Raw genomic sequence first — 25647 nt, 5'->3', positions numbered from 1 at the left:
CCATCTCGTCTCTCTCTCTCTCTCTCTCTCTCTCTCTCTACCAAAGATTTTACACGAAATACCTAGAGGTACCTACCTATCAATATCTATCTTCAGAGTGTAATGCTCTCCCAACCAATACCAGTACGGAACACTCGAGCAGTTTCAAAGTACCCTATCTTAGAATATAAACAGTTTTCTATCTTCCTCGAGACATATACATCGAACTTACTTTTGCAGTCTCACGATATCCGTGTACAGTTGATGTCATCCCGTTTCCCTTTGTGTCTGTCATGTTGACACGTACATTTGTATTCCAGGGCTCAGACCAAGGCCCAAGTGCCCACCAAGTCAAGGTCGGTTGTATAGGATAGATAGGGGTAGTTAATCAGTGACTGGCTCATCTTCATCTTGTGCATGCTAGACACTAGTGACAAGAGTAACCATATGACAGGCTGAGTAGGCGAGGGGAATGGCGATGTATATTTTACTTTGGGGGATTAGTTCAGTTGTAGTGCAGCAGTTGTTTCTTCTAAACGAGGTTGCAGTTGTTCTAGAGTCGGTCTGGTCTAGTTGAATCGGTCCCGAAAGGGATATAGACAGATTTACACACGAACGGTACACTAGACTTAGTTTTGGTAGGTAATTCGAAGTTCGTTGTAGGGTTGCCCTTACAACACACTACGTAAGCTTGTTTAATACTAACCTAGCTTTCTAGTATAGTTGTAAGAGGTGATACTCGAACCACGACATTGAATGACACCAAGCATCGTAGCATAGGACCGAAATTATAGGTAATATAGCATATGTTGAAGACCAACCCTTCCTTCTCTTGTCTCCCTCCACACACATAGAGAATTGTGTTACATATCTCAGCATCTCCTCTCATCCCAGCCTTGTTCCCAACATTGACATATTCGTTTCACACTTCTATACCATATCCAACCTTCCTTGAAGCTTGAATTCCCATACCTATGCTACTTGCCTACCTCCACATGTCGTACTCGTCAAGCCTGTGGAACTCCAAATCCCATGCATCCTACGCATTGTATACTAGTCATCTAATCAACAAGCCTTCCAAAATCCCAACCCCAATTTCGAGTTTGTACCTCTAGGTAGGCACCTAATGCATGTCAGATTTCGTCCAACCCACACCACACCACACCACACCCATCGTCAACGTTCCTTCTTCCTCGACCAGATCTACTCAGTCTCCCGTCCCGTGTAAGTGATAAGATAGTAAATGGGCTAAAAACACTCACTCCATCGTGACTGAATGGCTGGCCGTAACCGCTACACTACACACCAAAAGCAAATCAAAGACGGTAGTATGATTTTTTTTTTTTCTTTCTTTCTAGTTGCAATGTGCTGTTTTCCCCTCTTTCCCACTGTTAGATAGTTTCTACTGAATAGAGGGATTGATTGGTTGTATCATCATAGCGAGCGTAACAGTTTATAAGCCGTAAAGAATTAAGGGGGAGGGGGGCGGGTATCTGGGCTTGAGATGGAAAAAAATAAGAAATTGAGAAAGAAGTTGGACAAAGTCACACCCACACACCCACGCACAACACCCACACACCACACCCACGCACAACACACACACACACACACACACGGCTGGCTGAGATGTATTTACACTACAACAGGCTGAGACGGCTCGTATGTGAATGGGGTTGATTCTGATAGGATATAGGGAAATTCTATGACGGTAATGTTTTTTTTTTCTCTTCTCTTTTCTTTTTCTTTCCCTTCTCTGAATAGCCCGAACAAACGGGAGCACTGTTATATTTTCACTGGCTGGCACGGCTGGCTGGTTTCTTTCCTCATTGATGGGGATGATAGGATTGGTTGGGATGGATGGCTAAAGCTCGAATCGTTAGGAGCGACGAAGGTTTATGTAAACATGGAGGGCCGGGGTGAATCATAATGATACTGTTAATGTACACTACTACCTAGTACTGGCACCGGTTTCGGTACCGGGAGCTTTAGTTTGATCCTGTAATTTCTGGAATGACTCGATGCGTGGTGGTTGGTCGTTTTGAGGGTTGTTAAAGCAGGCTGGAGGAAGGTGCAGTGGTGAGGTTGGCGAGCAGGCGAGGTAGGCACGTAGGGTCAAGGAGGGGTAGGTACAATGAAGAAGGAAAGAGGCTTGGGATATGGCAAAGAGGGGTGACTGGCCGCCCGTTGGTGGCTTGAAGGCCCGAGGTTGGTTGTCCGTTTGTTACGTGGTGACGTTGGTTGTCGTTGCGGCTTTGGGAGCTCGGGAGGTGCCAATCAGACGGAGCAATAACAGTTGACAAGAAGAAACTTGAGGCTTATTTGTGGTTAAAGTGAATGTAAGTAGCTTCTTGCATTGGTATCACTACCGGAGTGATGTAAAGAAACTCGAAGCGATCTTCTCAGACATTCGAGATATAGTAGCGAGGGACTCGAACACATGGGAACTCAAACAGCTGTAAATACATTTTCTACATATGTAGGGACTTCTGCTGCCTGCTGCTGGATGTATGTACTGCATAGTATGTATCTCGCCCGGCCCACGTTCATCGCGGTAACACAAGAAACAGGCAGATAGGGATTGTCGATGTCATTGCCTAGTTGACCTGAACACACCGTTGTTTGATACGCCGGCTTTTAATTTGAACGTCAGATTCCTGTAGAACCACGGAACAGGCTGACTTGCAAACGAAATGCTTTGCTGGTTGGCAGTGACCGAACCGTGAAGAGAGACAAACAACTTAACAGACGGCGGGAGCTGGGTCCTGTGACATGTGGATTCCCTTGTGAGATGGCTGATTGATAACGCATTGAACGCCTTGCATTTTACAGCGCGCGCGCGTAATGCATTTCCACGTTGCTGGCAGAAAGGGGTCCGTCGGGTGTAAGTATCGATAGCGGATACTTTCAGACTGTTGAACACTGAAACTGAGAGAGATGGCTGATTGTGCCCGTTAGGTAAGGTACCTAGTTTTTCTTCATTCAGTCGGCTCCTCTTGCCTGCTTCTGCGGGCTCTTCTTGCTGCAGTAGTGTAAAATTTCGTTCGGTCTTGTCTCCGTAATTCCATGACCCATGTGTGGGTGGAAAATCCAGACCCCCCTCTCCTCCCCTCGGGCCTTGACGGTACTGACAGTGCAACTGACTTTGATGCAAGGGCAAGAACGCGCAAATGAGGTGGGATTGTGGGAAAAGAGGGCCTGGCAACAGAGCCGCCGCGCCGTTGATTCTAGCTTCAACTTTGTTTTCTCGCTAGCCATGTGTCGTCAATGTTCCTTTTTTGGGTTCTGATTCTCATCCACAGATGACCGCAGATTCGGGACGGGATCGAGATGTCTGAACTCTTGAAGCGCTCCTTTGCTGGCTTTGGCCGCACAGACTGCAAGCGACGACCAGACGAAAGAGGGGTCCGACCAAAAGAAGCAACTCAGCGTGTGTTTGGAGAGCTTTAATTGGTGAGCATGAGTTTCCACCTGCAGACGGTTTTTCTCCGCTTTGGATCCGCTTGGACAGTGCGTTGAGTAAAAAGCTTACTAGATGCACCGTCAACTTCAGTTCCGTGTTCCAGTTCCCTTCCAGCTTTGAGACGCCTGGTTCCGTCATGCCTCGCAAAGCACGTGAGACGCCGGCACTGATGGGATCACTCTGTTATTTTAGGTTTACTATCATTTGATGGGCCCTCGATAACGTTGTCCATCCGGTGGCATCAGCGACGCCCAAGAGAAAACAATTGAAGAAGCGATACGCCGACGCTGGAGGCGGGGCTACACTAGATCGTGGTGAGATGAGGCAAATGAGGCGCAACCAGACGACGTAACCGTAGCAATGGACCCCTGGAGGATCAACCGACGGCAATTGTCGCAAACGACCGACATCGTGGGGCCGGGCTCTGGGGGCTGCTGAGTGAACCGGAGTTTGTGGCGACAGGACGGACAGAACTCAAAGAAGGACGAATGGTCAGCGGCCTTCTGTTCCCGCTGTCCGGAACCCATATCAGCCTCCCCAATGCGCTGCAGCTCTCAGCTGATAGCGATGACAAAGCGTGGAATTGTTGAACTTTGCCATTGTGAACCACAACGAACTGGGGTATTATTAGCAGGTGGGTATCCAGCTTCTTCTTCTTCTCTGTTGGCTGCCGTGCTGAAAACCTTACGCAGCAGTGCAGTTTTCGGAAAGACGGAGCGGAGAAATACCATTTTTTCCTTCCAGGCACAGGCATCTGCCTTTTTTCCATTTTTTTTTTTTTTTTTTTCCTTCCCTTCTGTGTTCAGTGGGGCATCTTTGTTTTGGAATTGAGAACGGTTCCGAAAGAAGTGGGGCAGCCTCATGAATTTTCCGCTGAACGATGCACTGCCATTCGACCAACTCGAGTGTAGCCAGCTTCGCGGAGATCCATTCTGGAAACCCACCTGCATTTGTTCATCTCCATCCAAAAAGGACCCAGAGAGGAGCCCGAAGACCCTGAAAAAAAAAAAAAAAAAAAAAAAAAAAAAAAAAAAAAGGAGGGAAGAGAAATGAGAAGGGCCAAGGAGCAAAAGCAGAAGGTGCAAGACCGGAATGGCTCGATTCTTTGTCTTCACCTCGGTTGAGCTGTCTCAACCCGGGAAAACTTTAAATCACTACATCAACTTGAACCAACCTTTGAAATGTCACAACTGGCTTTCATGAGGTGGGGGTTTCGTTGTCGTCACTGATCAACACTGTCAGTGTAGGGTAATAATGGCCAATCTGTTTTGATAGTTGCGGCTGCTGTATGGTGACGATGGAGAGCCACTGCAAAGCATCATTTCTGAGGGGTTTACTGAACATACTTTTCCCAGTCTTTGGGAATGTCGTCAGGTCTTGTCATGTCTGCCAGAGTCTCTTCGCTTCGGCTTCTCTGTCCTCTGGTAAGTACGTTCGCCGTGCTCGCGGATCCTTCGGATTGGCTTTTAACTTTGTGCAATGCCATTGGTACACTAGTAGAGAGCGTGCCGCCACTCCGCCAGCCAATCGTGGACCCCAGAATTCCAGATCGGATCTAGTTCATCGTGGGTCAAGGTTCAACGTTGGCGTGCGGTCGTGCCGTCTGCCTGTTTTTGGCTCCCATCCATGGATTGATGTGGTTTGAGATGTGGTCATGCTATGCTGGTGTTGTTCGGTGCTATCATGTTTGTAGCTAGACAGCTGTATGTGTTGTTCAGTGTATTTCCTTGTCGGAGCGGGCAATCGCGCTTAACATTCCCGTCATGCGAGTTCGATGCGATTTCTGGTGAACGATTGACATTTTCATTTTCCTTCTTCGGTAGAGGTGCAAGTCGCGTTGCTTTCGGTTATGTACCTACTCTGCAGCGCTTTCAAACACTGGCAGCTGCTGTTGCTCCTCTTTCTTCCGCGTGCCTTTCGACGCAACTTTCCACTTTTCTGCTGCAACCTCTCAATGCTGCAGTGGGTGCTGTGCTGCTTCTCACCAGCTGCTGCCAGTTACGAGTACCAGTTGCATTGGATCTATTACGCGTGTAGGGTACACTCGGCAGGTTGACCCCACACTGCTTAAGTCCAAAAATCCACATCCACACCCATTGCCTGTCTGTGGATCCTTACCGCCTTTTCGAGGAAAATGGTGTACTTTCATTGGCGGATCTGATGTGTTTAGCCCTCACTTCTCCAAACTACCTAGGTTCTTAAGCTTGGTCGTTCTTGGCTTAGGGTAGGTTCAACGCCAACAGACACACCCCCTCCCCCTGTCCTGTCGAGTGTCCATGCCCCTCTGTCCACGGCAGTCTAGGTGAGTCTTAGCTGCTGTCTCGAGTCGCCAGCCAGTCGCCCCCTTCCATCATCGCAAGATGGGTTGCACTCCGTCCCGCACGGCACAGCTTGAATCCCACTGTACCCCCCCCCCCCTTGCCCCCCTTCGCCAAACGGCAATGCAAAGAGGGAACAAGGAGAAGAAAAAAAAAAGAAAAAAAAAAAAAAGTGACGGGCGACGCTTTTCCCATTGCGCGTTCCATCCACACCAGCGCAACGGTACTCAACCCACCACTCGTGCCACTCACCTGGCACCCATCCATCCATCCATCCACCATTCTGCCATTTCCACTGCCGTTCGCAGGTGCTTCCATCCCGTCCCTCCATCATTTTCTTGCACTGTCTCTGTCTCTTCGTTGTCTCGTCTTCCCTAGGTCTCTTTGCTGTTGTTGTTGCTGCCGAGTGCTCATCACTCACTCAGTCCTCTTCCCCCTCCATAACAGATAGACTCCCCCCCCCCCCCCCCTTCTCCATCATCCGCCACCACCGTCGTCTCTGCTCTCTTTCTTCTCTCCCTCCCTCCTTCTACTCCTCTTCTCTTCAAATTTGTTGCAAAAACGCTCATCAATCTGAATCGTGGTTTGGATAGCTATCGTCTTCGGGAGAGAAAAGGGTTATTTATCATATTCTTGTTATCTACTATTTTTACAAAAGAGTTGTTGGCGACTCCAGGCAAGAAAAAAAGAGACTCATCCTCCTCTTCACTATCTTGTCTGCTATTCGTGCACGTTCCTTGTTGGCGTGGTTCAGAAGCAAAGCATTGTCGATCTCGTCAAGTCGTCACCACCACCATCCCATCTCGACAAAACCAAGCCTTCCGCGCCCTCCCTCCCCCAAAACGAGGCACCCTCACGAGCCTCCTCCTTCTTCTCCAACATCTCCAACACGACTGTGAAGCAGGTGTCAAGCAGTTGTTGACGATTCTACGCACGCCTTGCTCACGCATACGTTACTCTTAGCCTGTAACATAATCAGTCTCAGCTCCAAAAAGCCGTCAATCTACGACCACGCACTCCTTGTCTACTTCGTTTCTAGACTACCGCAACCATGCCTTACAACACCCGACGCAAATCCCTCTCCTTGCCCTCGCTCGGCATCCACGTCCCGGTCTCCAAAGACTCAAGAGCCGCCGCTGCCGCAGGCAAAGCCTCAAAAGAACAAAAGGACTCTTCTCACACCAGCTCCCACACACGATCAAACACAGCAGCAAACATGGCCTCGCCTACTCCTTCAAATACAAGCAGCTCGAAAGCGGAGTCTACCTCCTCCAAGAAGCTCAAGCGCACCCACAGCGCTGTCGAGACCGAGGGCCGCGCGCATCCGTCCGAACCCCAACAGAAGAAGCGTGAGGAGCGCGAGACTGTCAGGTTTCAAAACACACCCCCTCCCTCCCCCGGCGAGGCGCGCCAATCTGTCGAGTGCGACGATCCTCCTAGGCCAATTGACTTTGAGGCTATCAATGATGACATCGTCGAAGCCGTTATCGTCCAGCTCCAAAATACCGGCAACAGGCCGCACTTGGTCAAGGAGCTTGCCGCAGTCTTGATGCAGCAGTTGAAGATTGTTCAACAGTGAGTTCACCTTCTGCCAATTGCCGTTGCAAGAATGTTGTTTCGCTAACTGGTCGTGCTTCTGTCAGATCTGCCAACCCATGTGCCATCGTTTCGTCTCGCTTGTCTACATTCCTCAAGAGGACGTGCTGGAACGTCTCGTCTCCGTGCCCAATTGCCAAGGAGCTCGAGTCTGTTCACCCGCGCCGCACATATTTCTATCTTACCACATGCCCCCACCAGCCGCTCCCCGACCCGGCTCAGGCGGCTGCGCTAAATCTTGCCTCGCGCGCTATCATCTCGCCTAGCATCTCAAGCGCCGCATCAGGGACCGATGAGTCCGACCTGGACCGACGACGTGAGCTTAGCCCCAGCCCCGAGGTGGATCTCTCGAGCCCCGAGTTTGACGACATGGAGGACGACGTCCCCATGCCCAGCACACCAATTGGCTCATTCTCCACACGCTACTGCTTGTCCGGGGCCCACTCCTCGAACAACAGTCAGAACGGCCGCAATCACCGCGCCGTCTCTCCTCCGCTTGAGAAGGACGAAAAAGAGTTCACACAGACAGCTACTGGCCTCCAAAAACGGAAACTCAACGGTGAACTCTCCGCGTCTTCCCCTGTGAACACCGCTATGGACATTGACTATTGCCCCAAGGATGACAATGTGTTGTTCGGTGAGCGGACCTCGTATCTTACGAGTCCTGCGATGAAGCCATCCTCGACCATGATGTCCTTGAACTACGGCCGTAAGGAATTGGGCGGTACGAGTGAGTCCGAGAGCTGGCGCAAGCTCGATGCGATGCTCGAGTGGGATCGCAACCCAGAGAACATTGAGCTCGATGAGCTTGATTGCCTCCTGGATGATTTCTAAATCTCCTTTTTCCCACACCATCTTTCTCATGACTATTTCTTTACGACTGAAGTCGGGATTTCTGGGCAACTTCCAAGTCTCGGAAGTCAAGCTATGTGGTGCAACAGCGCAACGTGTGTATGATTGAAGCAAGTGTGTGCGCTACCAACAGATCATTTTGATGGGGTTTTCACAGGAGTTCACAGGGGGGCTTACAGGGGCATTCACGGTTTGGTTCATCCCATAGACGAAGCTGGGTCACGAAATGGCGTTTATGACTTTCAGCTGATGTGGGCATGTCAAGGAAGGTGTCAGACGGTTGGCTTTTTGAATATTTCTTTTTGCTTTCACGGGATCGATGGAAATCTCCCCCATTGCACTTATTTGGTTTACAACAAACTCCTTTGGGATTATTCTGCTCCTTTTTTTTCCCCTTTTTTTTTGGGTCAGTCATCCTTGCCAGTAATGGGAGACGGAAGGATGCCGCGTGCACCTGGGAATGGTGCCGTGATGAGGAGAGAAAAACACGAATGGCCTGGATACCTAGGGATGGATTTTCATACATTAGGAGGACGGAGATTGCGTTGTCAAGCGAATACCCTGGGCGCAGCATGTCGTCGAACACTGCGGCCCAACCCACTTCTTTTTCGAGTCTCTTTGCAACAACAGACAACTGGGTTTTTTGGTTTAATTCCACGGTTGCAAAGAGGCGCAGCAAGGCCAGTCAAGCGTATGAAAGGAACGAAAGAAGATGGAAAGTTACTAGTACTTTCCGGATTTCCTGCCCCTTTCTCGAGATATAGAGAGCGGGCAGTATGTGGTGATACACAAAAGGGAAAAGCCAGAGGATGAGATCAGAGAAGAGAAAAATAATCATGTTCAAAGATAGACAAGAGGACAAGAAGGAAAAAAAAATCTCGGAGAAGAGAAAGAAGGTGATTGGATTAAAAATAAAAGACAGATCTGGAGTTTTTATATACTACTGCTAGAAAGCTCGACTCATTCCTATATCTAGAAAGAAGACAGGCGCTTCCTATTTCGCTGCTACCTTTTTTGTTCAATACCCAACGATGACTGTGAATCATTCAATGTTCGGTGCTTGTATATGATACACATGCTGCCAACTAACCGACCTCTACCAAACCTTGTCCTCAAGATTTGGACGGGTCGTCAATAACGAATAAATGATGGACCCTGACATCAATCAGTACTTTACGGGAATCTGCAGATTCACAGAGAGAGATTCAGGGGAGTACGGTATCTCGCACTGCATCAAATGAAGTGTTACACAAAAGAGCGAGATCCCGTTCGTGTGCGGTACGTCTTCTACCCTAACCTGCCCTCCGCCCGTGAATTATTTGGTGGTAACTCGGGCTGGTGCTAGTCTTGGTGCTGCTGGTAGAGGGAGGAGACAAATCCAATCACACTTAGACTTCTATGATGAAATCGCCTGCCTACCTGTTTCTCTTTCCATGAATGGATGAATGGATGGATGGATGGAAAATCCATTACTTAGGTAGAGTATCATTTAGGGGAGGGAGCTCTTACTCAGGAAGTTAGTTTGGAGTTGGAGTTGTTCAATAAGAAGGTGGTGGTGGTTGGTGGCTTGATGTCAATCAAACAGATCAGATCAGATCCGATCAGATCAGATCAACATAGCGAGGTGTAGTAGGTACTTGTGTCTGGATGTCTAAATGTCTGAAATCACAAAATTCATCATGGGCTGTATACAACGAAGGAGGTAAAAGGTAGATGGTTTGGTAGAAGGTAAACAGTATAGTAGACGGTATAGTAGACGGTAAGTAGTTGAAGCGTAGATGGGTATATATATATATAAATGGTTACTATACTTAGCTGGTTGGCTATGTCCAGAGTGGTAGTCTATGGTAGATGACTCTGTAGGCATGGACAGGGTCAACGTATAACAATTTTTTTTTTCTCTATACACACAAAAGAAGCTATCGAGGGATTAATTAGTAGTTAGTTGGTTTTTTTTTTTTTTTTTTTTTTTTTTTTTTTTTTTTTTTTTTTCATTATGTGATATTTACTTACCTACCTAGATGTATGTGCCTACTTACATATCCATCTATCCATCTATCTGACTAACCTTTTATCAGGTTAACATTCTTCTTGAGAGTTGATGGGAGAAGAAAAAAAAGAACAAGAAAAAAGTTATAATGGGAGAAATATTTGTTGATTTTCTGTCTGGTGGCTTAGCTGAGATTGATGAGAGTGTAGATAGGTATGTAATGAATGTACAATGAACCGACCCTTTGAGATATATATGAGGCCCCTCGTTATTTTAGAGAGACGAAAAAGCAAAAACGGAGAAGACAAAAAAAGAACGGCCGAGCACGAATCATTACACGTGAAATGATCATCGCAAAAGTACTACTGGCAGTAAAGTATCAACTGAAAAGCTGTACTACATACCATTTTGAATCCTTACATATCAACCATTACCTCCTAACCCCTTTCTCTTCTTCTCTTCTTCCCTCCTTTTCTCAGCGAGTAGAACAAGGCGAAACGGAATTGGAACACAGTACCGAGTATAACATTATAATCTCTATTCGCTTTTGTTCCAAACTCCTATTATTTCCGCTTTGTTGGTGTGAGATTATATCCATGCTAATTACATACATCACTCACCATTCCATACTTTAAGCTTCTCCTGGTACCCTCCCCTCGCGCCTTGTCTACTGCCCTCTTCCGCCACCGCTGTTGATCGTCTGTCAGCACTAAAATCTCTGATTCTGCTTTTTCGGGTTGTGTCTGCGTCTCCGGCCTCGGCTTCTGGCTTCTGGCTCTGGCTCTGGCTTGGAAAGAGGTTTCCAAGACCACCGTGGCCAAGAGACCTCTGGGGGCGGCACATATCTCCACCCTAGCTCGACTAATGCGTCTCTGCTGCTCCATGGGCCCAGTGGTATAAACGAGTCTCCATATGAGGACATTAGGTCTCCATCATAACAACTTCGGTATATGCAACCTAGCAACAATCTCCCCAGCGAGCCCTGGATCGGCGGACGGCCGAACCCCCATCTCATCTGCTCCCCATCGGTTATCGAGCGGTTCTAGTGCTGGCGAACCTTATCCTCAAACACTCTCCGCACCTCAGGGGTGGCCTTGATGAAAGGCAGCTCAAAGAAGTTGTACTTCTCGTTCTTGACCAGCTCCATGGTGGTGATGATCAGACCCCACGGGTACGGCCAGTAGCCTATTAACCGTTCAAGGAGGATCCGAACAATCTGCTGCCGAATGTCCATCTCCTCAGGATCCGTGGAGGCGACGTCGTGGCCAAAGAAGTCAAGGAAGACCTGAATGAAATAGTGCGTGTGGGCGCTGGTGAAGCGGAGCCAGTTCGCCATGCTGTTCAGAACGAAGTACCTCGTATCGGGGGAGAGTTCCGTGATGAGCATTTGCAGTGTCTTGAGGTCTTGTGCGCCCGGGACAAACACAGAGGCGTCGTTCCTGGTGGCGGCGCGGTTGACGGCAAAGTTGCCAATATGCGTGATTACGGCGTCGATGACTTGACGGTTGACGTCAATAGGGACGAAGCCATAGTCCGTCGTTCCGCTACCAGACCTAGTGATAGCGTGTGTAATCTGCGCAATGGCATCTTCGGACGGGCCGTTCTGCAAAGCCTGGTCCAGAATGTCAAGCAGCCCCAGTTGGCGTAGCTGCTCGGCAGGATCGTAGACACTGATCGCTGCTTCTTTGATATCTGCGATCTGATCCAATTTCAAGCCGGGCTGGAAGGCATCGGTCGGCTTCGCGGCCGAAGCAGGAGTAGCCAGTAAGATCATGTTCCTTAATTGCGTTGCGTGAGGCGGCAAGCTCTGGCACAGCAGCACATGGTTGGCAGACACGTAATCAGGGAAATCATGCCCCAGGATGATGAGGAGCTTTAGGACGGCCTGGTACATTTCCTTGGCGAAGATCGAGAGCTCGAGCGGCTTCAGCAGCTCGCCCTGGTAAGAGAGCAAATCCCGAAGGATCTTGGTGTACGCCTCCCAGCCCGCGTTGTTAGCCATTTGAAGCATGGCTGGCTGGAAGACACGGTGGGTGACAAGTGTGAGCCAGCCAAGGACGAAGCCTGGGTAGAGGCTCGGCCGCAGGTCGTAAAGACGCTCGGCAAAGCTAAGCATGAAGCGATCACGCTCATTTTCTGGCAGCTCCTCTAGAGAGTGAATGCCGTGGAGGAGGTAGGAGAAGAACCGAACAAACACCCTTGAGTTGAAAGCGTCGCCACGCTTGACGTGGTGGCTATTCAGCACCAGCACACCAAGGGCGAGGATGGAATCAATGAAAGCAGCGCGAGCCGTTTGTCCGTCGGCATTGTCTTCGTGGGACTGGAAGAAGATAAGGATCATCTTGCCTAAAGCATCAATAGCCTGGTACGCCTCCGTTATCGTTCCATTGAGGTGAACAACATGCTCGAAGCGGTCCACAGACTTGTCGATGGCTAGGCGTGCAAACATGAGGAAATCATCAGTGCTAACAATGACTCCTCTGGAGCGCATCTGCTGTACAAAGATCGTCGACGACTTGGAGGAGGAGGCGGCAGGGTTGTTGCAGAGGTGAACCCATTCGTCAAAGACATACTCCATCTGGTCCTGACGGATGGCGAGGATCTCTGCCGGAGTAAGGCCTTCAGGCAAGTCCGGAGGAGGGGCAAGGATCTTGGACTTGAGACTCTGGCCTCCTGGAACATCCGGATTCTCACTGATCCAGGCCCATGCTTCCTCCAAACTGCGGACAAAGTCAGCATAGAGCGCAAGAGGGCTCTCACTCAGCAGCGTAAGATCCACAAGCTGCTCGAGGAACTCGACGGATCCCTCTTTGCGTTGCTGGAGGGCCATAGACATGGCCGCATCAATGCTTCTCCAGTCGAGCAGGTCCGTGCCGAGCAGTGCTGCAATGAGCGAAAGGTTGAGGAAGTATTCCGCTGGTTGTTGATGGAAGAGGCTCCTGATCTGCTGGCTCGTGGCCGGACCGGCAATCTTGCGGAGGGTTTCGAGGACATGGACGAGACTTTCAAGCAAGAGGGTATCGCCTGGCTGTCTGAAGATCAACTGGGCGATCTGGGTTGCGGCATATGCTGCAAACTCTTCAGACGTCTGCTGAGTCTTGATAATGAGTTGCACAAGAGCGTCAATGATGTCCAGGACTTGGTGAGCGCGGGGCAGTTCATTGAAGTGTTCCTCGGTGGCACCAGTGGCGGCCGCGGTCAGTGACTCCAAAAGCTTGTTGACTCTGTCAGCAATGGTCCTGGCATCCACCTGGTTAAGCCCGGCTTGACGTCCATTTGCCAATCCGCCACTTCCCTGGGGGTAGTGCTGAAGCTGACCACCGAGGTGAGGAAGCGAAGGTGTCTCCGCAGGTGTGGGAAGGGCCGAAATAGTGTTGAACTGATCCCCAAGGACTTCATTTGCGAGAGACCTGGCATCCGATGTGGAGGCTGCGTGGGACGGTCCTGTCGTCGAAGCGACTGCCCTCGGCTGTCGGGCAAAGTCATCGTAGATAGCCATTTGCTCCGCGTTAAGACCAGTCATGCTTGGGTTCAACTTGAAGGGATGAGGAATGGTCCAGGCCCAGCGAGTGAGTCCAGGATCCATATATGGCTCATTCGGACGCTGCGCACGATGCCGGCGTCTGGCTTCAATTTCAGGTTGAATCATCTCCTCGATCTCCGGAACCGCACGATCTTCAGCCGACTTCTCGATTACGCTAGAAGCGAGATCCAAATTCGAGTTGATGCAGAGCATGATAATACCCTCGGGCAGCACTAGACCGATCTCAGCCGAGAGAGCACGAAGGTAGTTGGCCATGTTGGAGCGAAGGGGTTCCTTGGACGTGACCAGGGCAAGACTGCCCGCAGTTGACTTGACCATGTTGATCGCCGCGTCCCGCACCCGGTTCTCATCAGGCTCGGTGGCAAAGTCCTTATGGATCATTTGCTGTGTGGCTATCGCCGCAATGGTCACGGACCTGTCAACCACTGGCTGGATGATCTCCTGCAGGGCTCGCGTAACTGCTTGAGAGGTAATGCTGTGCAGTTTGGCTTGATCAATGACTTCGGTTGGCGGGATCGAGAGGCTGGCGGAAAGGTCGGGGATCGGAAGAGAGGCATGGGCGGGGAGGCCACCCGCGACACTACCCATACCGTTAATAGAGGTGTTGTCGTAGGGCTCAAGCTCTTGCCCATTCAGATCAGGAACTTCCTCGACAGGAACCCGGTTGAGAATCTCGCCAGACGGCTCAATGCTCTTGTGGTCCAGCTTGAGGCCCTTGCACAAGACCTCAATCTCGAACTTCAAGTTCAGCTTCAGCTCGGCGTTGTGGTACAGCTCGATCAGGAGATGGATAATGTCCATCAGCCAGGGATTAGGTGGCTGGAAGACCTCTGATGAAGCTCCTTGAGCGAGGACCTTGCAGACGAAAGGTATAACAATCAGGAGACGCTTGGTATCATGCGCTTCCATAAGTAACTGTTTGAAAGCGATATTCTTATGCTTGATGGGCTTGTTTCTCGCAAGCGTCAGAAGACCGAGCCAGCCACCCAAATTCTTCAAGTGCGTCCTCTCAGTTGAGTTCTGCAGCGTAACCTCGGAATTGAGCATTCTCTGGACGCTGACATAGGTCTCCCTCAAAACCTCGGCCCACAGTGACTTATCCTCAAACATCTTTACCAGGTCAAGGTAAACTTGATGGTAGTTCGGCTGCATCTTGGCACGTTCCTCAACCAGGTGGCTAGCGAACCACTGCTGATGCTTGGTCTCCAACATGTCGCGAAGGTCCTTGTACATAGTCTGCAGTGTAGTTTCAGTGAGGTTGTTGAGGAAGAACTGAATCTTGCCCTGGGCCTCGGCGGTTGGGTCCTCATAAATCACCCCCGGTGGAGGCGGATCAACGTTGACCGACGCGAATGGCAGTGGGTGCTGCTCCGAACCGTGAGCCTCGTCAAGGTTACCGTTTGTCATGTTGTCGTTACCCATGGTCGGGCCAAGCGGTAAGGTGCCTCCGCGGGCGCGCATCGTCTCCTCCTCGTGCTCACGAAGAACATCCTCGGCCTTCTTGCGGGCCTCCGTATTCTGAAGACCCGGGATGAGCAGTAGCTGCGTGCAAAACCCTGGCCATTCGCGTAAGCGAGGTAGGAGTTGAAGAAGAGCTTGCAAGCCAAACTTGTACATGGGCTCCTGGGGTTGATGGTCCCGGACAGCCTCGAGGATCATGCCAAGTCCGATCTTGAGGGGCAACTCCGAAACGAGCTTGTGAGAGATGATGCCGCCGAAGAGCACAGCCGTGGTGGCGAGCGCCTCCAGAGGGTAATTCTCATAATGCGCGTATTCATCGAATAGGCCGTGAATCATGCAAGCAAAGGTGTCTTGTTCGAGAGGATCTCGCGAGTGCTTGTACTGGTCGAGAACCTCAACGATGGTTCGCACCGCGACTTCGTCGCTGTACATTTTCTTGTAGTGCTCCTCCATTCTAACATTAGCAGCCTGGGGTAAGGAATTTCCATCACGACCGTTGGCGTCAATAATGTCATCGAACCCTTCGCCGTAATTGATAAGCCTCGGGTACGCCGTGATACATTGCCGTTGGACCACAATAAGCTCCGGGATCGGCGACTTGGGCAGAAACTCCTCCAGGATCTGAAGCATGGCAGACACTGTCCGAACCTGCAGGGTGGTGCTCTGCTTAGGGGCACCGGGCCCAGAACGCTGATACTGCAGTTCGAGATTCGCCTTGATCATCAGGAACTGAAGAAGGGCCGAGGCCATCTCGGTACTCCGTTCTGCGTTCTTCTGTGCCCACTCCTGCAAGTCGAGGTAACCCTCGGCGTGGGCTAGAGCAGTGAGATCGAACCCAAAGCCATTGATTAGATAGACAAGCTCCTCAAGCCAGCCTTGCCGTATGGAATGCTCGAATATTTGTGGCAGACATATCGGCCTGTGCGCGTGGGCATCTATCAACCTCATTTTGACCCAATCTTTGTCCCACCTCCACAGGCTATTCATCACAAAATCGGTCTCGGGTGATTTGGCTGCCCATAACGACTCTATGAACAAGTCAACCAGGGCGTCCTCAGCTAGCTTGGGCCAAGGCTTGGGCACCCTGAAGGCCGAGACCACAAAGATGGCCACTTGGGGAACGACGACATCCTGGAAAAGACGCTTGGCTTCGGTACACTTGGAGGCGTGTGTAGAGTGGAGGGCGACGTTGAAGATGGCAGACATGGCCGCTTCGGATACCAAGGGATGCCTGACTGCATATGCGGCCGTTTCCCGGATCATCTGGGGTGCTTGTGCATAATCGTCCAAGGTGAAGGTCGGCTTCAGGCCCGGGATGGTGGTGGCGTCCAGCTGTTCAGGCAGCAGTGAGGTGTATGCGCAGACAAAGGACATTTGAGTCTCTGGGTTTTCCCACTCGCCACCCCATAGCCGCTGAATATCAAAACCCTGGCTGTCGTCTTGCGCTATCGGCAGCAGAGCATTGTAGAGACGAAGAAATTGGGGCGCAGTGATTCGGGCACCGCTGTGATCAAAGTACGAGACCACATCCTGCCATCTGAAGGTACCTGGCAGAACACGCCTGAGAGCCGTGACAAGAACCGAAGGGTTATGCGGAGGGGTTTGGCTGATGGTCGTATACATGAGCGCGTGGGATACCTGCTCCTCACTCAACTGGCAGTTCGCCGGACGATTCCGGAGGTAGTTATAGCAAGTCTCTTCAATCTCGGTGAAGTCTCGCCCGGTCTTGTGGATGTAGAGAGTCAGGGCATTCGGGGGTCGGTCTGCCAATAGTCGCATTAGATCAAGTGCGGACAGCACTTGAGAGGGAGGCAGCGGGTTCGAATCGGGATTTCCTTGGATGTATCGAGACTGCACATTATGCTCCAACTCCTTCTTTGCTGCCGCGTTGAAATTGGGCGGGTGGACTTGAATGAAGCGATCGAGCAACCCAGCGATAAAATCAGGTCCAAGCATCGTATGCGTGCCGGACGATTTGCTGAGAATGTTGCCAAACATGGGGAAGTTTGTTGATAAGATGGCGTCGGCTAGATGGAAGGATCTGGGGTCAGCAAACAACGGGCCGAGGCCACGAAAGCAGCCGGGGAGAGGCAATGGGAAGGCCTACCCTTGGTCTTGAGGTCGGGCTTGCTCCCAAGCTTGAAGGCAAGCGCTAGAACAGTCTTTTCAAAAGCATCGAGCTTGAAATGTTCCATGAAGGTGGAAAGATCAAAGTCGCGGAAGAGGTCTTCTGTGCCTGTCTCAATCGCCTCGGCAATTCTCCTGGACTGCTCAAAGTCTTGTGATAGCTTCTTCACCTCTGCGACGAGCTGATGGTAGGTGGACGAGTTGACGCCCTGCCATTTTTGGGTCGGAAAGATTTGGCCGGCATTGCCGACCACTAACCGCTGAAAGTAAGACCGAAACCCTTCCATGCCGTTCTCATTAACTATCTGGTAGGGAGGAACAAGGCCAGGTCAGCGAAGCTCAAAGCACGTGTATAGACAGCACGGTCGAGGGTGGGCAGCGTGGTAATAACGGAGTGGAGGGGGTGACGGAGGACGATTCGGCGCAGCTGTTGTTGCGGATAGATCTGGTTGTGGACAGGTTGCCCGAGCCGAGTGGATAATGCTGGGGCAATACGGTGACTCGAGGCAGAGGGTAGTAGTCACGAGGCTGGCCGCGATCGCAGGCTGTGGCAGCAGGGAGACGGACGATGGAAGCGGTCGCGGCGCGGTTCGCGATGACGAGATGATGGCGCGGACGTGGATGCGGGAGTGACAGCAGCAAGCGTACCTTTTTTTTTTCAACGAGTCGGTTTCGGGGTCCCACTTGCGAGGGATCGATGTGCGTGTCCTCGGTGATGGATTGCTCAAGAGCAACTAAATCTGGATATCTGGGATGTTGGTCAGGGAGCTTCGACTTGTGCTGGTGGGGCTACTTTTGAACTGGGGTGATTGAGGTTGCTGTGACTAGCGCCATCGGCCTAGAGGTAGGTAGTATGGTAGAAGCTCGGGAAGGTGGTACTGTGATGACGATGAATGTAGGGACGGGAACGGAGGTGAGTTGGGAGACGGATTGCTTGGAAGTAGCATGAAGCTGGAGTAGTTCTCCGTCGTGGAACCACCATCCAGTAGGTAGACGCGAGGTAGGTAGCCACTCAAGGCTAGACGTGGTACCTGTGCTCGGGGATGAATGCCGGCAGGCACACAGAGAGTAGTGTAGGTGTACCTGGCAGCTGCAGAGACGGGGGGATCCAACGAGCAACTACCTCTTTCACTCTGCACACTACTTGACTACCGCGTCCCATCCTCGCTTGTCCTGACACGGAGTTGCAGACGTGGACGTCGGTGGTAGTGGTCCCGGGCGCTGGTGCTTGTGACGGCCAACAAGGAGGAGGATGAAGAGGAGGGAGGGGGGAGGGGGAGGGGGGGTTGTGGAGGGGGGCGCGCAAAGGACGGAGACTATGCCAGATAATTGAATACGTGGGTAGGTAAATGCTCACTTCGGTGGTGGTGGTGCTGGTGGTAGTTCTGTCTAGTATGTAATACAAAGTCGGTATTGGTGTGTGTGTGTGTGTGTGTGTGTTGTGGTGGTGGTGGTGATAAATGACCGTAAAAACGAGACTTGGTCTGGTACGGTATCGCTCAGCCTCGAGATCTCCGTCACTTTGTAGGGTTCGGGTGAGCGAGGCGTCGTGAGTTCAGTCGGCGGCGGCGGCGGCGGCGCGGCGGAGCGAGGGGCTCTCTGTCTTGTCTCTTGACGGCGGCGGTCGGGGTATCGGCTGGCTCGACAACACTAAGGACGAGGCAAAGTGCGTGCGGACGTAGCGGGGCTGCCGGGCGCGGCGTCGACGGTTATGTTTTGGATATTGGTCGGGGCTCTGGACTGCGGAGTTGCGATCACAAGTCAAGGGGGAGGAGAGAAAGATGGACTGGATTCGAGTCTGGTTGGCTCCAAGCCCGGAGTGGTCCCGTCGTTGTGCTTTTTCCGACGTGTGAGGTTGGCGCATTCCACTTTCACAGCGCAAGGCAACGGTTGCCGCAGCTCGGGTTGGGGGTCCACTCCTCTGAGGTGAGAAAGAACAACGCTGCGGTTGTGCAGGCCCCGGGCGGCATTCATTCAACAGCACCCGGCGCAGTACCTGGTAAGGTAGGTACCTCTACCTAGAGGTAGGTACCGTAGGTAGGTCCCGTCCCGTGTCGCGCCCGTTCCCCCCCAGGTGCCTCCCCTCCAACTGCCAGTGCAGCAGGCAACAGGCCAACAGAGTTAGTTGGGTGTCAGTGCGGTACGGGGCGGTAGGTAGGTACTTGAGGTTGGGGAGGGAGAGGTAGGTACCTACCCCCTCTACCTCTACCTCTACACTACCCTACCTACCTAGGTACATGCTATGTACACTATTGCCAAGGCGAGCAGCGGTCACCGGCAGGCAATGCGGGCAGGCAACTTGAAGAGATGGAAGAGGGCAGCACAACGGCAGGACCTGGGATTGAAGGGTGGCTCGTGCGTCATGTTCCGTATACTGTAACACTACCATAGATCTTTGTTGCGCTTCCCGTCTTCAACTTCAGTTCCTGGGCATTATGTCTAGATCGGAGTGAAAGCCGCCGTCCGTTGTTACTCTCGCGGCTTCTTACAGACGAAGCTGAATTCTTTCCACTTTCATCTCAAGAACTCCCACCCGTCTGTAGCTCATCCACAAACGCTTCCCCTTCAAGAAAGGCATCATCAGTCAGACCCTGAGTCCAGTCACCATCTCTTTGAGCCGAGTTGATCTTGGCTGGAGAGGATTATCAAACGACTGTCAAGAGCCGTTCCAGTTTGTGACAAGAAGAGAAAGAATTGATTTGGTGCCAACAACGGCAACAATGTCATCAGTACTTTGTGGTTCGGCACCACACATGTTGCGCCTAAAGACAAAGAGGACTGCAAAAAGACTGACAGACCAGAGACTCTTCAGAGTATGGTACAACCTAGTGTATGTCTTTCACAAGTTGACATTGCAGTGTTTGGAATATCAGGCGCTCTGGGCAAACTGATGACTGCAGGTCACAATAGATTCGTTATCAGATCATCAGGAAGCCCGCATTCAGGCACACATGATGTCGACGTCGTCCCCATCCAGGGCAGTTCGATTCGAGCTGGGATTAGCCTGCCAAGATACTGCGCAGTGAATATTGGCGCTACAACTACATGTCGAGGGTCCTATAGTCGAGCCAAGACTACTGGTACCCATTTCTGGAACATACAACAGACAAGCTGACTGAACGACGGGATTCTTACCTTATGATCATTCATCACATCTCACGCAGTCCAACTGAATGACATCAGCTAGCTCATATCATATCACACATTACATTTTACATGACCATACAGGTTCTGAGGCCTCTGCGACTGAAACATCACATCTCTTGTACTTGGCATCCGTTGACGTTGTCTCGCGAGATCTTCTAATTTTTCATAGGAGAGAAAGCAAAAAAGTGAGCAACAAAAGCAACGAACTAGCCGACAGTTGGCAGCAACAGATACGTTACCGAGGACCCCACGATCATGACCAAGTTTCGCCCACACACTTTCGAGGTGTGTTCATCGGTGCTCATCAGTTCCATCAGCTGCCCACCTTTCCGTCCCGTTCGTCCCCAGCACCGGGTGCGCGAGGGCGGCATGGAAGGCGGTAAAGACATTCGAGCTTGGATCGACCAAGCTAAACCCTTTCCATGTTGCTCGCAGCCAGACGTCCAGTGACAGCTCTCTTCTCAGCAGTCCTCCACAGCTAGAGAGGGGTCTTTGCCAAAGATATTTCAGCGAACTTCACACACACGACTTATCACCTTCCAGAACCTCTCGGTCCGCACCATATGCCTCTGCCGGTCCCTCGCGACCCACTGATCCAGTCAGTTACCATCTACGGACCAATCCCGCCTCTGTCAGAAAATCCGCCCCCCTGGACGGTTGCCTCTCCTGGACTGGTGGTGGGCGGTTGGTGTGCGCAAGTGTGGTCAACGCTTGATATAGACTGCTCAAGCTGTTCTTGGCAGCTATCTTGGCAGCACTTTACCGCTGCTGGCTGGCCTATCCGTGGTCTCTTTTCCCAACTAAATAGTCCCAAGTCTGCTTCCACAACTCTGTCGGTCTTGGCCACCGCAACATCTCTCGACCTTGTTCCCAACCTTGTGCTGCTCTTTTACCTGTAAAACCAAGACTCTGAAGAATACAGGATCCGATCTGCTCAGCACAGTTGGGTGCTATTATGGACAACAATGGCTCTAGCGGCTCCACTGACAAGGCTGTAGAGCTGGAACCGCTACGGCCGCCCACCCGACCGCCGACAGTGGGGAGTCGCAGTGGGACGGCCACCGGCGAGTTCGAGAATGCGGCAGCAGCCGTCACGGCGGCGGTCGGCCTTCCGCCTCACCACCACCAACAACCACCTTCCGGCCAAGACCCCTTTGCCGGCCGATCCTCGCAAGAAAGGGCCCGTGATGAAGCCAGGAAGATCCTGCAAGGTCATCCCATCATGACCAACTTGCGCAACATCTCCAAACCCACCGTGGGCAGCGCCGTCACGTTGGCCGACTCGGAGCCCGGCTGGGCTGTCATTGACGGTGATATTGGCGGTCATGGCTACAATGAGACCAAAGTCGACCTCATCGCCGTGCCGTGTCCCGGTGCGGAACCGCTTCATCCATGGACATGCGACCCGGTCACCGACATGGATTTTGGCTTTCCCGAGAAACCTGGCACGCCAAAATCCTCGAGGCCCCCTTATGTATGGATTCAACAGGGAATCCGGAACAAGGAGCCCATGATTCGGGTGCTGGCGTACAAGCATCGAGGATTGAGAGAAGGCATAAACATCGACATGCTGGCAGTTGACTTGCTGGATCAAGTACTGCAAATCCGCCAAGGCGTGGTAAGACCTTTCCTACCTAAAACCCAAGAACAGGAACCACGTGTTTCTGTTGCTTCATTGGAACTTCCAAGACTGATCGACCTAGCGCCCGTCTCGTCCTCTCTTCTTCATTGCCCATAGCATTGGTGGCTTGGTAGTCAAGCGGGCTTTGCTCAAGGCCCATGAAGACAGCCGGTACAGGGATATCAGAAACAATTGCCATGGCGTTGGCTTCTTTGGTATGGACCCTTCCTAACCGCACTTTCAACCTTATAAGTAAAATTGTTAACCAAACTCAGCCACCCCTCATCGGGGTTCAAGTTACATGTCCATGAGGAACCTGAGGGAAAGCGTCCGCGAGTTACTTCAGTTGCAACGGCCTCTACCTAACTCGCTGATCAACCAGATCAAGGTCAATACCAACAACAATCCTTGGCTGGACAAAGTGCACGAGCAGTTTGTGGACATTGCAAGTGAACTCCGCATCTGGTCCTTCTACGAGACCATTGACAGTGAACTCTCCAACACGGGTGCCGACTTTGCCAGTGAAGTCAAGTTCACAGCTCCCTTGGTGTCAGTCAAGTCTGCGTTGCTCGAATTGGCTAGAGAAGATGTCTTTGCTATAGACAACAGCCATGCCAACATTGCATCGTTTGGGCCCAACAACATCTCCACCATGCATGATTTCCTCGAGGACTTGCATATGGCTGTGCTGAAGGCTAAGAGTCTAAGCAAGCATATCCATCACCCCCTGAGGCTGAAGGACCATGTCAAGGTGGAAATAGTCGGGTTTTACGAGGACACTGACCCGGAATCGGACTCCAGCACTCGGCTTTACGCAACCAAAACCCAACTTGGCCAGTATCTCCAAAAAGGAGCCGAGCCGTTCTTGCAAGACCGGCTGAGCAAGGTCCAACACAAACGGCATCTTCTTACACGTGCTTTCACGCTCAAGTCCTCGACGGTAATAACAGAAACAGACGATGACGATGGCACTGGGCCATCCTCGGAAGTGGATAGCGATGCCAGCAGTCTCGGCAGCTTCTCTGCTCCGTCGTTGATTGTCGATCATGTTAGTAGCACTGGGCCGGACTTGATTCACCCAGAACTCTTTGGTCGATACGGCGCCGCACATCATGCGAAGAAGAAGATTACCTGGATCCATGTCCCGTTCAATAATCCTATATGGGCAAAGGTCAGTTAGCTCGTGTATTTCCTCCTCCCCCTTGCCTGTTGCTAACCCAAAAATAGGAAGTTATCAAGAGAATCGAGGAAACCCGCGGCCAGAACCTCCAGAAACTTCTAAGCCGCGAACACTGGCAGTCCAAACAAGTGCAAGGTCTCCAAGCCCAATCCCAGCCCTCCTTCTTCAAGCCCTTCGCGTGTCTCGTCCCCGCAGACGCCGGCCTACCCACCTCCCCATTCACCACCCCTCTCGTCGACCGACGGGTCAGCCTCCCCGCCAGCCCGCGCTGCGTCTACCTCTATCTTCCCTACCTGCACTTCGACACCTACTGCAACATCATCCGCCGGCGCAAGCTTATCGAGAAGCGTCTCGACCACGGCCGCGCCAAGCCCGTTCCCGAGTACGTCGAGCACCTCGAGTCGCTCGAGTTGAAAGTCATCTGGGAGTACATCGGCTTCGACCCGCCGCTCAACTGCCGCCGCACGCTCGACCAGTTCGCTTACCCGTCCCTCAAGGACACGCACGCCCGTGATGATGATCAGATGCTATACAAGCTGACGAAGCATGATCAATCGGCGCACAACGAGAAGGCGCACTCGAAATTCGCTGTTGACCCGCCTAGCCGAAAGTCGGCGGTCACCTCGGTCTGCACCGCCAAGGGCTCTGATCATGACAGGGAGGAATACGACGATACCTGCTCGGAAGACGAGTCCGAGTTCGATTTCGAGTGTGACGTCAAGGATGGCAAACTGCTAATGGTCGACCAGCTTTGGTTGTGGGCGATCGATAATGATACGCTGGCTACCTTCTTCCCGAAAAGGGAGTCGAGCCCCAAGGAAGGGACTTTGTTCCAGCAGGCGGACTTGCGGAATATTGTGTACAACGAGCTGAACGGTGATTTGACGGGCAGGACGGATAATGCGCTGGATCTGGCGGCGTTTATCGTGTTGCATGCGGTGATGGCGTTTGTGGAGCTGTCGACGCATAGGGATTTGGATATTTTTAGGATTTTTGAGGAGGCTATTGGTTTGCTGGTATGTAGTATCAATGATGTTGGGATGAAAGGTATGCGACGCTAACGTGAACAAAACAGGCTGAGAGAATGACGCAAAACATGCGCCGGTTCCGTACGCAGAACTTCATCAGCACGTCAACTGACGACTTGGACGACGACGATGGCGGCAGGACGTTGTCGATCAAGGAGCGGCATAAGCGCGAGCTAGAGAAGGCCGAAAAGGAGAACAGAGAGAACACATCGGCGCTGCTGGAGCTGAGAGACATGGAAGATGAACTGTCGACGCTTCTCCGCTTGTTCGAAACTCAGGAGGGAGTGGTTAACCAGCTCAAGGAGATATACAACAACCCGAGTCTGAAGGAGATCACCAAGAACGGCCAGGGTTATCTCGACAAGGCCATGGAATATTTGACAGAGTACAAGCAGCTGACAAGCGAAATGGTGAAGAGGGTGGAAACCACCAAGAAGGATGTAAGTGTTTACTTCCCCATCTATTCCCCTCTCTTCCATCCATGTCTCTCTCAAACTAACATCCGACAACCGCCAGTACGAGAAAATGCTCGAAATGGCCCAACGCCAAGCCCAAGTCGACGAAGTCCGGTGGTCGCGCCTCCAAACCGAGCTCGCCGCCTCTCAAAACCTTTCGGTCATGATCTTCACCACCTTCACCGTCATCTTCCTCCCCCTCTCCTTCTTCACGGGTATCTTCGGTATGAACACACGCGAATGGCACGACGCCGGCGCCGACCCCAACGACCCCGACGGAAATTCCACAATCCCCACGTTGGGGTACATAGGCGCCATCGCGCTTCCCGTCTCCTTCTTCCTCATCTTCACTTCTCTTATCGCCGCTTTCTCATCACGCGTGCAAGGGATTTGCAAGAAGATCTTCAAGGCGACTACGGGAAAGATTAAAGAGGGGTATAGAGCGATCAAAGTGGAGGCAAGGAAAATCGAGCCCGAGAGGAATAAGATGCGCAAGCAGAGGAAGGAGGCGATGAGGAAACGCGCGAGGGAGGAGGAGAAGGCACGCAAGCAGAAGGAGCTGAGTTATGATTTTTGGGCGGATGTGATGAATGCGCGGCATGAGAGGCATCAGATTCCGGATGTCAATAAACATGATTTTTGACTATCGGTTTTGGGGTCTGCTAGGCTTGGCAGGCGGACTTCGGCGATTGAAGGGGAAAAGGGACTTGAGAGCGGAAAGGGTGAGAGACGGGGGTACGGGCAGGTGGGAGGGAGGGATAGGGGAAAGGGGAAGATGAAGGATACAGATGAGTGGAGGATATACCATTGATATAATGAGGAGGCTGGAGGAGAGAAGTGGAAGGGTGGGTGGATGAGGATGGTGATGATGTCCATGAATATGATACGA

General features: G+C 51.8%; 6 protein-coding genes across 6 annotated transcripts; 4 read left to right on the top strand and 2 right to left on the bottom strand.

Moving 5' to 3' along the window:
• The first annotated feature begins 1529 nt into the window (after positions 1 to 1529).
• Positions 1530 to 2342, top strand: B0T23DRAFT_380709 (uncharacterized protein). The gene has a single exon (XM_062837225.1). The coding sequence runs from the start codon at positions 1682 to 1684 to the stop codon at positions 1904 to 1906; it is 225 nt and encodes a 74-aa protein (XP_062693335.1). The 5' UTR covers positions 1530 to 1681; the 3' UTR covers positions 1907 to 2342.
• Positions 2343 to 6579: 4237 nt separating this feature from the next.
• On the top strand, positions 6580 to 8321 carry B0T23DRAFT_151981 (uncharacterized protein). The gene is made up of 2 exons (XM_062832551.1): positions 6580 to 7332; positions 7401 to 8321. The coding sequence occupies exons 1-2, from the start codon at positions 6809 to 6811 to the stop codon at positions 8185 to 8187; spliced, it is 1311 nt and encodes a 436-aa protein (XP_062693334.1). The 5' UTR covers positions 6580 to 6808; the 3' UTR covers positions 8188 to 8321.
• A 310-nt stretch (positions 8322 to 8631) lies between these two features.
• Positions 8632 to 9018, top strand: B0T23DRAFT_316591 (uncharacterized protein; the record flags this gene model as incomplete). The annotated part of the gene is made up of 1 exon (XM_062834942.1): positions 8632 to 9018. One exon carries the CDS (start codon positions 8632 to 8634, stop codon positions 9016 to 9018), a length of 387 nt encoding a protein of 128 aa, XP_062693333.1.
• Positions 9019 to 10794: 1776 nt separating this feature from the next.
• B0T23DRAFT_404881 (uncharacterized protein) lies at positions 10795 to 11079 on the bottom strand (the record flags this gene model as incomplete). The annotated part of the gene is made up of 1 exon (XM_062838944.1): positions 10795 to 11079. The coding sequence occupies one exon, from the start codon at positions 11077 to 11079 to the stop codon at positions 10795 to 10797; it is 285 nt and encodes a 94-aa protein (XP_062693332.1).
• A 158-nt stretch (positions 11080 to 11237) lies between these two features.
• Positions 11238 to 17614, bottom strand: B0T23DRAFT_316460 (CCR4-Not complex component, Not1-domain-containing protein; the record flags this gene model as incomplete). The annotated part of the gene is made up of 2 exons (XM_062834933.1): positions 11238 to 17227; positions 17308 to 17614. The coding sequence occupies 2 exons, from the start codon at positions 17612 to 17614 to the stop codon at positions 11238 to 11240; spliced, it is 6297 nt and encodes a 2098-aa protein (XP_062693331.1).
• A 3529-nt stretch (positions 17615 to 21143) lies between these two features.
• B0T23DRAFT_151900 (uncharacterized protein) lies at positions 21144 to 25411 on the top strand. Its single transcript, XM_062832550.1, has 6 exons — positions 21144 to 22092; positions 22178 to 22310; positions 22371 to 23266; positions 23323 to 24291; positions 24351 to 24743; positions 24820 to 25411. Exons 1-6 carry the CDS (start codon positions 21430 to 21432, stop codon positions 25399 to 25401), a joined length of 3636 nt encoding a protein of 1211 aa, XP_062693330.1. The 5' UTR covers positions 21144 to 21429; the 3' UTR covers positions 25402 to 25411.
• Positions 25412 to 25647: the final 236 nt, after the last annotated feature.

Source organism: Neurospora hispaniola (genome assembly GCF_033458365.1).
Source record: "Neurospora hispaniola strain FGSC 10403 chromosome Unknown B0T23scaffold_4, whole genome shotgun sequence".
NCBI lineage: Eukaryota > Fungi > Ascomycota > Sordariomycetes > Sordariales > Sordariaceae > Neurospora > Neurospora hispaniola.
This window is presented reverse-complemented; position numbering and strand designations above follow the sequence as displayed.

What these genes read in the sequence shown, in the direction of transcription:
- B0T23DRAFT_380709 (XM_062837225.1), top strand. Translation starts at nt 1,682, where the DNA reads ATGACGGTAATGTTTTTTTTTTCTCTTCTCTTTTCTTTTTCTTTCCCT.
- B0T23DRAFT_151981 (XM_062832551.1), top strand. Translation starts at nt 6,809, where the DNA reads ATGCCTTACAACACCCGACGCAAATCCCTCTCCTTGCCCTCGCTCGGC. An exon ending in CAGTTGAAGATTGTTCAACA is followed by an intron (nt 7,333 to 7,400) that starts GTGAGTTCACCT and finishes TGCTTCTGTCAG; the next exon opens with ATCTGCCAACCCATGTGCCA.
- B0T23DRAFT_151900 (XM_062832550.1), top strand. Translation starts at nt 21,430, where the DNA reads ATGGACAACAATGGCTCTAGCGGCTCCACTGACAAGGCTGTAGAGCTG. An exon ending in TGCAAATCCGCCAAGGCGTG is followed by an intron (nt 22,093 to 22,177) that starts GTAAGACCTTTC and finishes TGATCGACCTAG; the next exon opens with CGCCCGTCTCGTCCTCTCTT. An exon ending in CCATGGCGTTGGCTTCTTTG is followed by an intron (nt 22,311 to 22,370) that starts GTATGGACCCTT and finishes AACCAAACTCAG; the next exon opens with CCACCCCTCATCGGGGTTCA.